Source organism: Chiloscyllium plagiosum, unplaced genomic scaffold (genome assembly GCF_037043375.1).
Source record: "Chiloscyllium plagiosum isolate Xiang-an unplaced genomic scaffold, Cpla_swu_hap1 HiC_scaffold_1, whole genome shotgun sequence".
NCBI classification, from domain to species: domain Eukaryota; kingdom Metazoa; phylum Chordata; class Chondrichthyes; order Orectolobiformes; family Hemiscylliidae; genus Chiloscyllium; species Chiloscyllium plagiosum.
This window is the reverse complement of record NW_028270139.1, coordinates 49,141,499-49,155,332: the sequence shown is the minus strand read 5'-3', so window position 1 is coordinate 49,155,332 and position 13,834 is coordinate 49,141,499. Positions and strand designations below refer to the sequence as shown.

General features: G+C 37.5%; 1 protein-coding gene across 2 annotated transcripts in view; it reads right to left on the bottom strand.

Moving 5' to 3' along the window:
• The window catches only part of ncapg (non-SMC condensin I complex, subunit G), a 62,465-nt gene that overhangs the window by 33,220 nt on the left and 15,411 nt on the right, over positions 1–13,834 (bottom strand). For both annotated transcript variants that reach the window (XM_043694225.2, XM_087986794.1), the window contains exons 3-7: positions 10,862–11,065; positions 9,702–9,930; positions 8,363–8,508; positions 6,235–6,319; positions 3,414–3,606 (exon numbers count right to left, since the gene is read on the bottom strand). In XM_043694225.2, the coding sequence (XP_043550160.1) occupies positions 3,414–3,606; positions 6,235–6,319; positions 8,363–8,508; positions 9,702–9,930; positions 10,862–11,065 (857 nt within the window). The remainder of the gene's footprint in view (positions 1–3,413; positions 3,607–6,234; positions 6,320–8,362; positions 8,509–9,701; positions 9,931–10,861; positions 11,066–13,834) is intronic.

Sequence of the window (13,834 nt, the reverse complement as noted above, 5' to 3'; positions counted from 1 at the left end):
GAGAGTTAGGACATCACATGTAAATGTAATTTACAACTTATTCTTTTGGGAACATAGTCACTGCTTTTAAGACAATTTAGCAACTAAAGTATGTATTATAATTTTTAAAAATCTATTCTAGGGATGTGGGTTCAATTGCACATTGGCATTTATTGCCCATTGAACTGTTCAAGACTATGTGTCACAATGCTGATCTTTTTATAAGGTTACTATTCCTTTGAGATTTTTTTTCCCCCAGAGAGGGGATTATTTGCCAGGCTCCAACTTGGCTAGGTTTGAAAGGTTTATTGGGGCCCTTTTTGTTTACCCCAAACAGATAATGCCTCCAGTCTAAGGCTTTCATGTCTTATATGTAGCTAGCCTTTGTTTAGATTAGAGTTTTTAATTCAGTACAGTAACCGTGTCTCTATCTTCCAAGCCTGTAAGCCCTGGTTTGTTTCATTTTTACTCTTTGTATTAAGGGATGCGTTTATTGGGACTGCATCATTACATCAGGATAGTCTGTTGGGTTTGTGGATAGGATAAGCTTTCCAGTATTCTACTTTGTGCTTTGCGTTTCATTTCATAATTTTGTAAATAAATTTGGTTTGTTTAAAACCTGGCAGTCGAATCAGCTAATTCACTCTGGGAATATCCACTATACACTTACCTAAAACGAATAGCAAAGTTACGGTCTGGGCTACTAGCTTAAAAATGGTTTGAGGGGTAACAGGTGACAAGCTATTTCTTGAATCACCTCAGTTCATTTAGTGTAGGAAAGCCCACAGTGCTACCATTGAGTCCTAGCATTTTGATCAAATAACTGTGAAGCAACAATAATATACTTCCAAATCAGGATGATGAGCAATGTGGAGGGAAACTTGCAGGTGGAAGTGTTTCCATATATCTGTTGCCCTTGTTCTTCTAGATGACAGGGATGAGAGTTGGGAAAGTGCTATGGAGAGGTCTTGGTAAATTACCAAGAAATGAATTTATAAATTTGGTTGTGGTGTTGGTTGAGGGCACAACGTGGCCAAGATACTGAGAAGTTTGGATTGTACAATGTGATCTTTTGCATTCACTTGAACATTGGATAGGCAATTTAAACTGAATCCTTATCTAAAAGACATCAACAATGCCTCTCATCAACTCTGCTCTTAAGTGTCAGTTTTAATCGTGTGCTAAAAGCTAGGACTGGAATTTGAACCCATTGCTTTCTCACTCAAGAGATGAAATTGCTATCAACCCTTCATCAGATAATCTTACTTTGTCTTGCTGCCTAAATTATATGGAGGATGCATAGTGAACATTTTGGATGAATAGATATAAGCATGGCATTTGACGTAGAGAACCCAAAACACCAACAGTCGGACAAATGCTCTGTGCTATTGTTTTTCCGGTGGTAACAGGAAAGAGATAATATGATGCTCTAACTAACCGTCCACATGATACAACTCCTTATGTCACTGAATATAATTAATCACTTGGCTTTATGAATTTACAATAATAAGTAATAAAGTATCTTAACTGTCAACATAGGCAAACACAAGAGTCATTTTGCATACCATGCATCATAATATTTAATTCAGTTCTAGCTGTGGCAGGGGTACAGCACAGATTCACAAAATTATATGGGGGTTTAACAGATTAAATTGAGAGCATTGGTTGCATAAATGTAAATTTGGAAATGCAAGCTACATCGTTGAAGGATGATCTGGTAACATTTAGCTTGATACAATAGCTGCAGAATATCGAGCTTCTCTTTTGGGGAATCAAAGCACAAATTTAAAATGAGCAAAATTAGGGTGAAATCAGGAAATACTTTTTCACATAAGGAGGATTGGAAAGGTGGAATTATTTCCCAAAAAGAAAATGAAGATACAGATCAATTTGAAATTTCAACACAAAATTTAACATGTGAGGCTACTGAGAGATGTGGATCAAAGGCAAACCAAGTAAGGGTGAGCTACATATCCTCCATGACCTAACCACAAGGTAGAACAGTCCACGGATCTCATGGCCTGCTTGGCTTCCCAGATACACCAAGGTTTCAGAGTAGAGAGAAAGATTATCTCAAAATATTTTTGATGGAGATTGGTTAAGGAGCAGTCTATCACTACTTTAGTTTCGAGATATTTAACATTTAAACAACTGGGCCAACAGGACCTCAGATTAATCTCTCTTTCAAAGGCCACCTCCATCAGCAAAACAGGATCTCTTAAGTGTTAGCGTGAAAAAGTGGCAGCAGGTAATGATGCTGACATTTTCTATCATCATTCTAAAATCATGAATAAAGTTCTTTGATAAGAGAAGTATGAAAACATTTTTACACTGCTATTGGCTTCACATATTAATTACATGTAGTTTTAAAAATGTTGGGGTCAGTTACTTCAGTTAATTGGACAGCTAATTTATGATGCAGATTGACAACAACTGTGCATATTCAATTCCCACACTGGCTGACATCACCACAAAGACTCCACGTTCCCAATCTCACCTGAGAAACATTGACCCTCAGGTTAAGCTCATTGCCAGTTGCTTCTCTCTAATGAGAACACAGTCTATGGTCCTCTGCAACTATGACAATATTCATTTTCATTTCACATTTACAAATTAACTCATTATGCAAGACAGAACTTAGATCTTGTTTAAGAAACAAATGCCCTGTTCAAGTAAAATTGCAATGTGTGTGAAGAATTGCTTAATCTGGTAACAAGGTAGCATTTAAGTACAGACAGGAAATGCCATAGATTTTCAGGGAATTTTGAAACAAGTACAGCAGTCCTTGGCAAATTATGCTTGTTTTTACATAGAGTATACCGAACAGATTCAAGTCACGTAGCTTAACTGATCTATTCATACAAGTATACATCTATTCTTTCTTATAAATGAATGCCCTATTCCCTTCTCCCCCGTATGGTGATTTTATTGCCCCTCAATATATCTATGGAATAAACATCAACTAGATCTTGTTTTAATGAAATCCACATTTTCCCCACATTTTGTTCTCTGGACAAAGTAGCTTCTACTAAATTCACGATGTTTTCCTTTTGTGCTTTTCTCCTAATAACAGTCTTTAATTTTGTTCCACTCTGCACCAAACTTTATTACTATTTCAAAAATCTGTTAGATTTGAATCTTCAAGGGCCTCCACAGCCTTTTGTTTTATAAAATAAATGTGGCGACCACAACAGAGGACATTAACCATGGACCAGTCAAGGTTCAATACAAACTTAAGAAAATTTCCAAATTCTATTCTCGAAGAAATAAAACCTACTAGTTGATTTGCTGTTGTTATTGACATGATTTCAACATTTTGTAGTCTGTGAATTTGTATTTCCAAATCCCATTGTTCCTCAACAGACATCAGCCAACTAACATTAAATAAGCATGTACAAAATAATTCTTTTTTCCGTACAGAAAGGCTGCCCCACCCATGATTTAGACTCTGACACTTTTCAACCAAATCCTCAAGAGGGGTTTGAGCAAACAAGGCATTAAGTGCAGATTCAGCCACAGTAACACAATTTTCCACATCCAGACGGTGGAGCAAGTCTAAAATGTTGCCCTCCATTGTGCGAAGCCAAGCTGGCAACAACTTTTTCTGTACCACTTCTTTCACAGCATCTGTAATATTAAAAATATAAAGAATAAACAATCACATTACTTGAACAGATAAATATACATTCAGGAACATAGAATACCTCGTGTGGAAGTAGGCCATTCAGCCCATTGAGTCCATACTAACTCTCCCTCCTAGCATCCCACCCAGACCCCCCTACCCTAACTCAGATTTCCCATGGCGAAGTCACCTCGCCTGCACATCCTTGGACACAATGGGCAATTTAGGATGGCCAATCCACCTAACCTACACATCTTCGGACTAGGGGAGGAAAGCGGAGCACCCAGAGGAAACACACACAGACACTGGGAGAGTTAATCGCCCAGGCTGGAATTGAACTCTGGTCCGTGGCACTGAGAGGCATCGGTGCTAACCACTGAGCCATTGTGAAGCTTTTATACAGCACTCTGCTCAAGAAGTGCAAAAGCCAACCTGCTACCAAAAATCAACCTTATCAACAATGGCTAAAAAAAAAGCTTCTTTCCAAAGATACAAAATAACAGACCAGCATTTATATCGAACTTCTATAAGTATAAAATATTAAAAGGCACTTCAAGACTTTTGAATGCGATACCAAGCTACACAAAGGGATATTAGGACCAGAAAAGAAAATTTTAAGAAAACTCTTAATCCAGAGATTAGAATTTAGTTGACTGGAAATGGTAGAACAATTGAAAATTAGCGAGATAAAAACAGCAGATTGAACAATCACAATCACAGATTTCAGAGGATTGTAAGGATAGAGCCAACAAAGGAATTGACAAAACAACAACAGGATTGTAAAACACATGATAATTTCAAACTGGAAAGGCCAAATCTTCTGGTTAGTGGCATTACATCGTAACAATACCCATTTTCAGACATATATTCTGATCCCAGCGAAAGCAGAAATGGACCAAACAGGCAGTTTAGGATAAATGCAGGAAATCTACCAAAGTTGGCTCAATGAAAGGAGGAAACACGATACCACTTGTCATATTCAGTTACTTTTTACAAGGGCAAGTCTTTAATTGAGTAGGTGAGATAGAGGGTGTATAGGCAGTGGGCAATTGAGTAGTTGAGACAAACAGTTTTAGACTATGTTAGACTTTTTTTGGCTATGCATCCAGACAAGTCCATCATATCTGGCCTAGCTCTTCACGAAGGTTCAGAGCTGGGGACAATCATGAAGTGTTCTAAGCATCACTGAATCAGCCAATTGGAGGCTTAAATTCGAGAGCAATTTTCACTTATGTCTGTTCATCAAGGCTTCTGGTTGCCCCAGGATCCTTCAATGTACATTCCAACTCCAACAACACAGAGACAAGCCATTTTAACATAACATATTGCCGGAGAGGGAGCTAACATAGGTCAGCAAGGACAGGTGAATGAATGGACCTACACGAGTTACGATGGAGGCAGCCCAGTCTCAAATTCAAGCTTTGCAAGGATAGAAGGTGGGAGGTTGGCCACAAAGAACAGTGGAAATGCCCAATCCAAAAATTAACAATAGTACCATCTAAAAGGCTTGATTCCACAAACCAAAAACAAACTTACACACAATGGTAAGATAACTTCAAATTTGAATTGGTCAACATTTCCTGATCTATACTGAATCCTGGTCCCCTACAACCTCCAATTCAAAATGTTCCTTATTGTATTGAAATACTTTAGGACCTCATGCCACTCTTTCTTTGTAACTCCCTCCTTGCCTCTAATCCTATCAAATTTCCCTTTACAAACTCCTTTAATTCATCGCTAGCATCCACACGCTCGTCTTGAGTTTCTTCCCCAAATAGCTCCAGCACTGAATGCTCCTCAGTGAAATATATTTCTTTATACCCCAAGTAGTGGAACACCTTTGTGAATGACATTTTATAAAAGGTAACCTGCTTATAAAAATATACAAGAGTCCTATTTTCATCTACAGGTTGAATGATGATGTCAATTTTCTGCTCTTCTGGGAAAGGTCCATTTCTTTAAATGTTTCAGAGAAGCAGCCAGCAACGAGTTGGAGATCCTTTAGAATGAGTTTATTCACTGTATTCTATTCCTCTATGACTGAGGTTGGAGTGGTTTAGATTTTGTATTGAAGTTGGCATAGGTTTAACAGTTTCCGACCTGTTCTATGAACTGTTGCCACACCAAATTTGCTGGAAGTGATTTGCAGCAGTGTAGCAAAAAAAATGGAGTAGAGCATGTAGTGCAATGACCGTACTTGCGTTTCACCCATTTCACAAGATGGTGTTACCAATTCTATTGATAAGGATTATTGGATTACTGATTGCATCTTATCCAGAACTGCATGCTGGTTAAGGAAAACAATTTTTCTTCTCACTACAAAATATTTGCTGAAATATATGAAGGTTCACCAACTTGAACTGCACCATTTTCCTGATGTGGGATATTAGATACTATAAACTAAAAGAAAATGGGGCTGAAGCAAAAATAGATTGCCAGCTTAATGTGAATATTTTCAAACCGGAGACACTTCTATTGGTGAGGCTATAAACTTTGGCTTACAATTTTTGTTTAGAAAATCTTTAGAAAATACAATGAATGTTGTTTCAAAGTCTGCACAGCTACACAATACAAAATTTGGGAGGCTTTGAAATTAACTCTGTTATTAGCAATGTTACATGTATATAACTTACCTGAACGATCAGTCAAACCTTGCGTAAGTAGTTTTACCCTCTGTGCAATGGAAAATGCTTTTATATGGATCTTTTCTGCTAAAACCTAAATGGACAGATAATTGATAAATTTGCTGAATCACATGCCAAGTTTGTGCCACATGCCAACATATTTGTGATAGAAATTGTATCATGTAAATTTTAAAAATATAAACATCATTGCTAAAAGAGATAAAAATCTATTTTCGATTCATTTTAATTAACAACCAAAATTGCCCTTTAAACAGTCCAAAACTTTCAGATATAAATTTTTAAAAATCAACAATGAGTTAAAAGGACTTATCAGGAAGACTAATCAAACAAATTATTTTCAAGAAAGGTCTTAAACGGTGAGAGAGATGAAAGGGCAGAGACATTGAGAATTAGAACTTCAGAGTTTGTGGCCTCGGCATCTTAAATTGCAGCTAGGTAAAAACAATGATTGCAGATGCTGAAAACCAGATTCTGGATTAGTGGTGCTGGAAGAGCACAGCAGTTCAGGCAGCATCCAAGGAGCTTCGAAATCGACGTTTCGGGCAAAAGCCCTTCATCAGGAATAAAGCTTTATTCCTGATGAAGGGCTTTTGCCCGAAACGTCGATTTCGAAGCTCCTTGGATGCTGCCTGAACTGCTGTGCTCTTCCAGCACCACTAATCCAGAATCTTAAATTGCAGCTGTCAATAGTGGGGTAAGAGAAGATGCAATGCACATTTAAAATATTATATTTCAATGCAAAAAAATTGCAGCTTTTACAAACCAATAGGAATACTGTATCATTCAAATAAGTGAAGATTAATTTGATAACACAGACATTTCTGCGCATCCAGTTTGTTATGTACAACTTGAGGGTAACCACTCCACGAGCAGGGGGGGTAAAGGTAGGAAGGCTTCCACGATTTACCATGTTTCTGATTTTTGTGTATCCATCTAGCCATATAAGCCAACCAACATTCAGTTACTGAGAGCTAAATTAGAGAACGACATTGCATCTGGGTTATCATACACTTGTTTGTGGAATGTGGGTATCGTTACAAGGTTAGAAGTTATTGCCGATTCCCCAGTTGTTTGAGAGAACAAACCTCTTTCAACAGTACCTTCAAGCCTGTGACCTCTATCGCTTCGGAGAACAAAGGTAACAGATATATGGGGACACTACCAACACCCATAGACTTCCCATCAAGCTTCAGATCATCCTGACTAGGAATTATATCACCACTCCTTCACTGACTGTGTTAAAGTTCTGGAGTTCCCATCCCAATAGCATTGCAGGTACGCATTTACCACATGGACTGCAGCAGTGAAAGCAACCAGCTTAGCACTACCTTCTTGAAAGCAATTAGGGATGCCCGCCAGCAATGAACATATTCCATGAAAGAATTTTTATTGAGAAAGACGGTGGTGAAATGCCCTGTTGAGCTTCCATAATCCGTATGTTTTAGATTCAAGTATCTGCTTTCAGGAGAAAGTTACAATATTTTGAAGTGAAAGTGCAGCAATATACTTTCAAACTGAAATAGTGAGAGACTTGGACAATAACTTTCAGGTGATCATGTCCTCCATGCCTGACGTCTTTGTTTTTCTAAATGTTAAAATTTGCCTTTCTTTTGAAGTAACTAAGTACTTTGAAGGGAAGTTGAAGCTGCCTATATTGAAGGTTTCTCTTAAAACTGTATCAAGTTAATCTGTTTGTTAAAAAACACCAGCGAAACTTTGTGCATATTAAAATAGAAAGAATGTGCAAGGTTAAGGCCTAACGATCAACTAATAAATTATAAAGGCTGTAGTTAAAAAAAGGAACGGCTCGAGAATGAAATTACAAAAATAAACAAACAAAAAAGCAAAAAGCTGCCATGTTTTGAATTTTCCTCACAAGTCTGTATCAAATAGGCTGTCATAAAGTGTATCAAACCCATACTTTTAAGGTCATTACCTATTGGAGTTTATAATGGAACCCGTGACAATTAATGTAATGATCAAACGTTTTCTGCAAATTTATAACAAGTATGAACTTTCATTATTAAATTTGCTTGGAGAGTGAAAAGGAGCTGAGTAGAATTCAATACATGAGCCAGGCAGCACAAATATTCTCACACACACTTTTAACACCCACCTCATAGGCTAATTTTCTGACATTCTCTTTAATATCCATTGTACGTCCAATTATCTTGGTTAGAGTTTTTGCTGATGGCCCTATACAGGATAATACTGCCCGTCTCACCTCTGGATTGGTGTCGCATTCAATTAAGTGCAAGTATGCTAAAATAAATGGTTTACTATTAGTGCACTTTAACTATTCAATATCACCAGATACTTTTAATATAGCAAGTTCTTTACTAAATAAAATAAAAAAAGCTAAATTGAATATTTGCACTTTGTCACCAGTGATGGCCAAATTTTGCTGTGGGAATTACATCAAAATGTCAGTTTTCGGAAATCCCACCACTCCACTAAAATGATAGCAACTTGGCGAGCTTGGACATAATAACATAGTAACCCAGAAACAATTGCCAGTAAATCTACAATTTTTCATAGGATGCACTGTAGAAATTTCCAGAGACTGCTTTCACACTTGAGATCTGAGTTGACAAGAAGGTCCTTACCAAAAAACTGAGGAAATTATCCCTTGGTAAATTAGATGAAAATGAGCTTTGCTAACATTATAGTTCCTACCAAATACCCTAAGTAGTGCTAAGAAGCTAATGTTATATCCATGGAGTGTCAAATTTCTCCATAATAGTCAAAAATTAATATTTTTAAAACAATTTATTTTTAATGTCTGCTTAGCTTTGTTGTTACTTTCCATCTCATTACACTCATACACAATTTGTTGAGCAAAATTTTAAATTAAAAGTTAAGTGGTTAGCTACTTTTAACTTTCCCACGTCACTAATGCTAAATCTCAAGACACCAAATTATAAACTGCTGCTGGGAAATTGGAAATGTCAGCCAGAGATTATTACTCCTTTGTGAACAAGTTTCTTAAAGATCAGCAGTAAGTGCCCGTACTTTGCCAATAACTGCAAAATTCAAGCCAATATATTTTATAAAAGTCGCACATTTTGCAGAAGAAACGTTTTGCAACTGCACCTCCACACAGATAAAGATAACCATTTTAAATGATTGCTAAGTTGTACAAACTTCCCATTTCCACCCAAAACTGCAGAAACGATCTCCCAATTATGACTATATCCCTTTATTATGCCAAACCAATTGTGGGACCTTGTTCTCACTATCTCCATGTAGTCTAGGTTAAGAGCCAAACCATGCAAAAAAAACAAAACTTGCATCATGGGTATTTTAAAAACTCTTTAAAACATTGTTTAACTTCATTTCACAACTAAAAAAACTGAATATTTAACTGATATGATGGCATAGAAATTTAAAAATTTCAACTGTCAGCATTCACAGTAAACAAATAGACAAAATACACTGTATATACCAATACTTACCATCAATTACTGGACAATTTTCATCAGTGGGGTCTTGAAGTCTGGACACAGCAAATACAGCCTGTATTCTCACATTTGGAAATTTGTCCTTTAATCTCACTAGCATGGCTTCGTAGATACGGTCATACAGCTCATCATCAATCTGTGCATTTTCTGACATACTACCAAGAAGTTTGTTGATAAGTTGGCAGGCACGGAATCGAACAGAGTGGCTACATGCACTGTGAGACTATCAGCAGAAGGTTAAAAACAAAAATCAATGGTCCCAACCAAAGCAGTTACATTCAAATTGAACACATTACATTTCTTTCATTAAGTTTCAAGATTAGTTATGTCAATTTGTCAAGCATTCGAAAGTTTGGATTAAAGTTATCTGTATACTTTAAGAATTAGTTTTGTCACAATTGCACAACTTTACTCAGCATCTGTGAGAACTTCACCTAACACAAATTTAGACATTAATCTTGCACTGTATAAATCCTTGAAGAAAAAGCTCAAAACGTGATTTATTTTTAAAAAAATTTCCATTATGGTGGGTTAAGAGTTTAAAATAAACACACCATTGCTTGTATCAGAGTATCTAAAAGCACATTTTGAACAGCAGTTACATCTATGCAGGTAAATGCAGCAATTAATTTAGAAAAAAAATGCCCAGAAACAGCAAACATTCATATTTTAATGGGAATTGAGTGCAATCATATAATAAAGATAAAATTGAACAGAGTTAAAATAATTCAACAGGAATAACTGTGTGTGTGTGTGCGCGTGAGCGTGTCTGTATGTGTTGTGGGGGGAGGGGCCATGGGAGGACAATACAAGAATAGCCCCATCTTAAAGGCAGCACTTTTTCAAAGAAAAACAGAATAAATTTGCAAAACACCATGAAAAGCTGGTCACTTCAAGGTTAGTTTTTAGCATAGTAGTGTTGAAAAAAAAACTTTCCTGGACAACAAACCAAATTTCAGTATCAAAAATACAAAAAGGGCTGATGCTGATATTGCACTAGATATTTTCTTACAATTTAAAAGCATTTTCATATTGAAAAATGACATATAGGGAGGAAAGCCATTATCAACCAGATTTTAGTAAGTAAAATGAAATAGCAGTAAAATCCATGCTGTCTGTTTTCGCATGCAAGAACTTCAGAAATAACACTGCACCTTGAGCAAAAAACGAAATAGGAATGACATGAAAGAATTTTCTTCATCAATTTCTTCATCTCCAGGCTCTTCAAATGCAGTAACAAACCTTGCAACAAATTCAATTATTCGCTCTACTGCTGGCTCTCGCTTGTAAATGGTCATGGGATACTTCAACAAATTGATAAATTCTTCATGAAATGTATTTTTATCTTTGTCCTGCAACTGAAGTAAAATTTGCCATATTAATGTAGAGTTTAGCACCATAGAAATTATACAGCATAGAAGGGGGCCATTTGGCCCATCTTAAACATGCCAAAAGACACCAAGAGAATCTTCCTGCACATAGTCCATAGCCATGCAGCTTACAGCACTTAAGGGATAGATCCAGGTACTTTTAACAAGAGTTTAGAGTCTCTGCTTACACCACCAACTCAGGCAGCAAACTACAGACACCCACCACCCTCTTGTAAAAAAAAAAACAGTTTTCCTCTTGCTCCCTCTAATCCATTCATCTTGAATCTATGACCCCTGGTTTTTTAACTTTCTGCCAAGGGATATAGGGTCCCCTTGTCTACTCTCTCTCGAACATTCAAAATTTTGCATGCCTCAATAATGTCACTTCTCAGACTACTATTCCACGAAACACAAATCCAACCGTCCTCGTAGCTACAACTCTCCAGCCCTGGCAGCTGTCTAGTAGATCTTCTTTGCAGTCTCTCCAGAGAAATTGCATCCTTCCTGTAATGTGGGGACCAGAACTGCACACAATACACCAATTGTGGTCTCACCTGTGTCTTTTACTGTTTCATATACCCCTTCTTTTGTATTCTATATATCTGCCAATGAAGAAGAGCATTCCATATGAACATAAAAACATAAGAAATAGGAGCAGGGGTAGGCACCTGCTCCGCCATTCAACAAGATCATGGTTGAACGCTTCGTGGACTCAGCTTCACTTACCTGCCCACTCACCATAATCCTTAATTCCTTTACTGTTCAAAAATCTATCTTTGCCTGAAAAACGTTCAACAAGGTAGCCTCAACTGCTTCACTGGGCAGGAAATTCCAGAGAGTCACAACACTCTGGGTGAAGACATTCTTCCTCAACACAAGTCATTTTGAGGCCATGTCCCCTAGTTCTAGTGGAAACAACCTCCCTACTTCTTTCTTATGTATTCCCTTCGTAACTTAATATGTTTGTCGAAGATTCCCCCCTCCTCCTAAACACAAATAAGTATAGTCCCAGTCTACTCAATCGCTCCTCATAAACCAATCCTCTCATTCTCGGAATCAACCTAGAGAACCTCCTTTGCACCCCCACCCATGCCAGTACATCCCTTCTCAAGTAAAGAGACCAAAACTGTACACAGTACTCCAGGTATGGCATCACCAGTACCCTATACAGCTGCAGCATAACTCAGTTTTTAAACTCCATTCCTCTAGCAATGAAGGACAAGATTCCATTCGCCTTTTTAATTACCTGCTGTACCTGCAAACCAACTTTTTGTGATGCATGCACAAGGACACTCAGGTCCCTCTGTACAGCAGCAGGCTGCAAATCTTTTCCCCCATTTAAATAATTGTTCATTTTTCTGTTATTCCTACCAAAATGGATAACCTCACATTTACCAACATTGTACTCCATCTGCCAGATCCTTGCTCACTCACTTAACCTATCTTTATCCCTCTGCAAACTTTGCTTTATCATTCATTTCAGTGTCATCTACAAACTTTGATACACTACACTCAGTCCCCAACTCTAAAAATCTGTGCAAATTGTAAACAATTGTGGTCCCAACACAGATCTGAGGCAAACCACTTGGCACTGATCGCCAACTAGAAAAACACTCATTTCTCCCAACTCTTCACTTTCTGTTAGTTAACCAATCTTTTAGCCATGCTAATACATTGCCTGTAACACTGGTGCACCATTATCTTATGCAGCAGCCTTTTGCACGTGACGATGTCAAATGCCTTTTGGAAATCCAGATACACCACATCCACCGGTCCACCATCCTCAAAGAATTCCAGTAAATAAATTAAATATTACCTGTCTTTCATGAATCCATGCTGCATCCGCCCAGTGTGACAATTTCTATCCGGATGTCTCGCTATTTCTTCCTTGATGATAGATTCGAATATTTTCCCCACGACAGAAGTTAAGCTAACAGGCTTGTAGTTACTCGCCTTTTGTATTCCTCCTTTTTTAAACAGTGGCATCATATTTCCAGTTTTCCAATCTGTCGGAACCACCCCAGAATCCACCAAATTGTGGTAAATTACCACAACCACAATTGCAATTGCCCCTGCCATCTCTTTTAGTACCCTGGGGTGTATTCAATCAGGCCAGGAGTCTAGTTTACCTTTAACCCCATTAGCTTACCCAACGCTACCTCTTCAGTGATAATGATCATTTCTTGATCCTCACCTGCCATAGCTTCCTTGTAATTAATTATTGGCATGTTGTTTGTGTCTTCCACTATGAAGGCGAACACAAAATACCTGTTCAATGCCTAGTCTATTTCCTCATTTCCCATTATTTAGTCCCCCTCCTCATCCTCAAAAGGCCCAAAGTTTACCTTAGCTACTCTTCTTCCTTTTATATATTTGTAGAAACTTTTGCTTTCTGTTTTTATATTCTGAGCTAGTTTACTCTCATAATTCTTCTTACTTTTCTTTATAGCTTTTTTCATGGATTCCTGTTGGCCTTTTAAAGATTTCCCAATCCCCATGCTTCTCACTAATCTTTGCCACTTTGTATGCATTTGTACACACTATACTTTGAGACACTACACCTGGTCCTCAACTCAAAATCATCTATATAAATTGTAAACAATTGTGGTCCCAACACTGATCCCTGAGGCACACGACTTGCCATTGATCACCAACTAGAAAAACCACTCATTCTTCCCTTTGTTAGGTAACCAATCTTCGAACCATGCTAATACATTGCCTGTAACACGGTGCACTGTTATCTTATGCAGCAGCCTT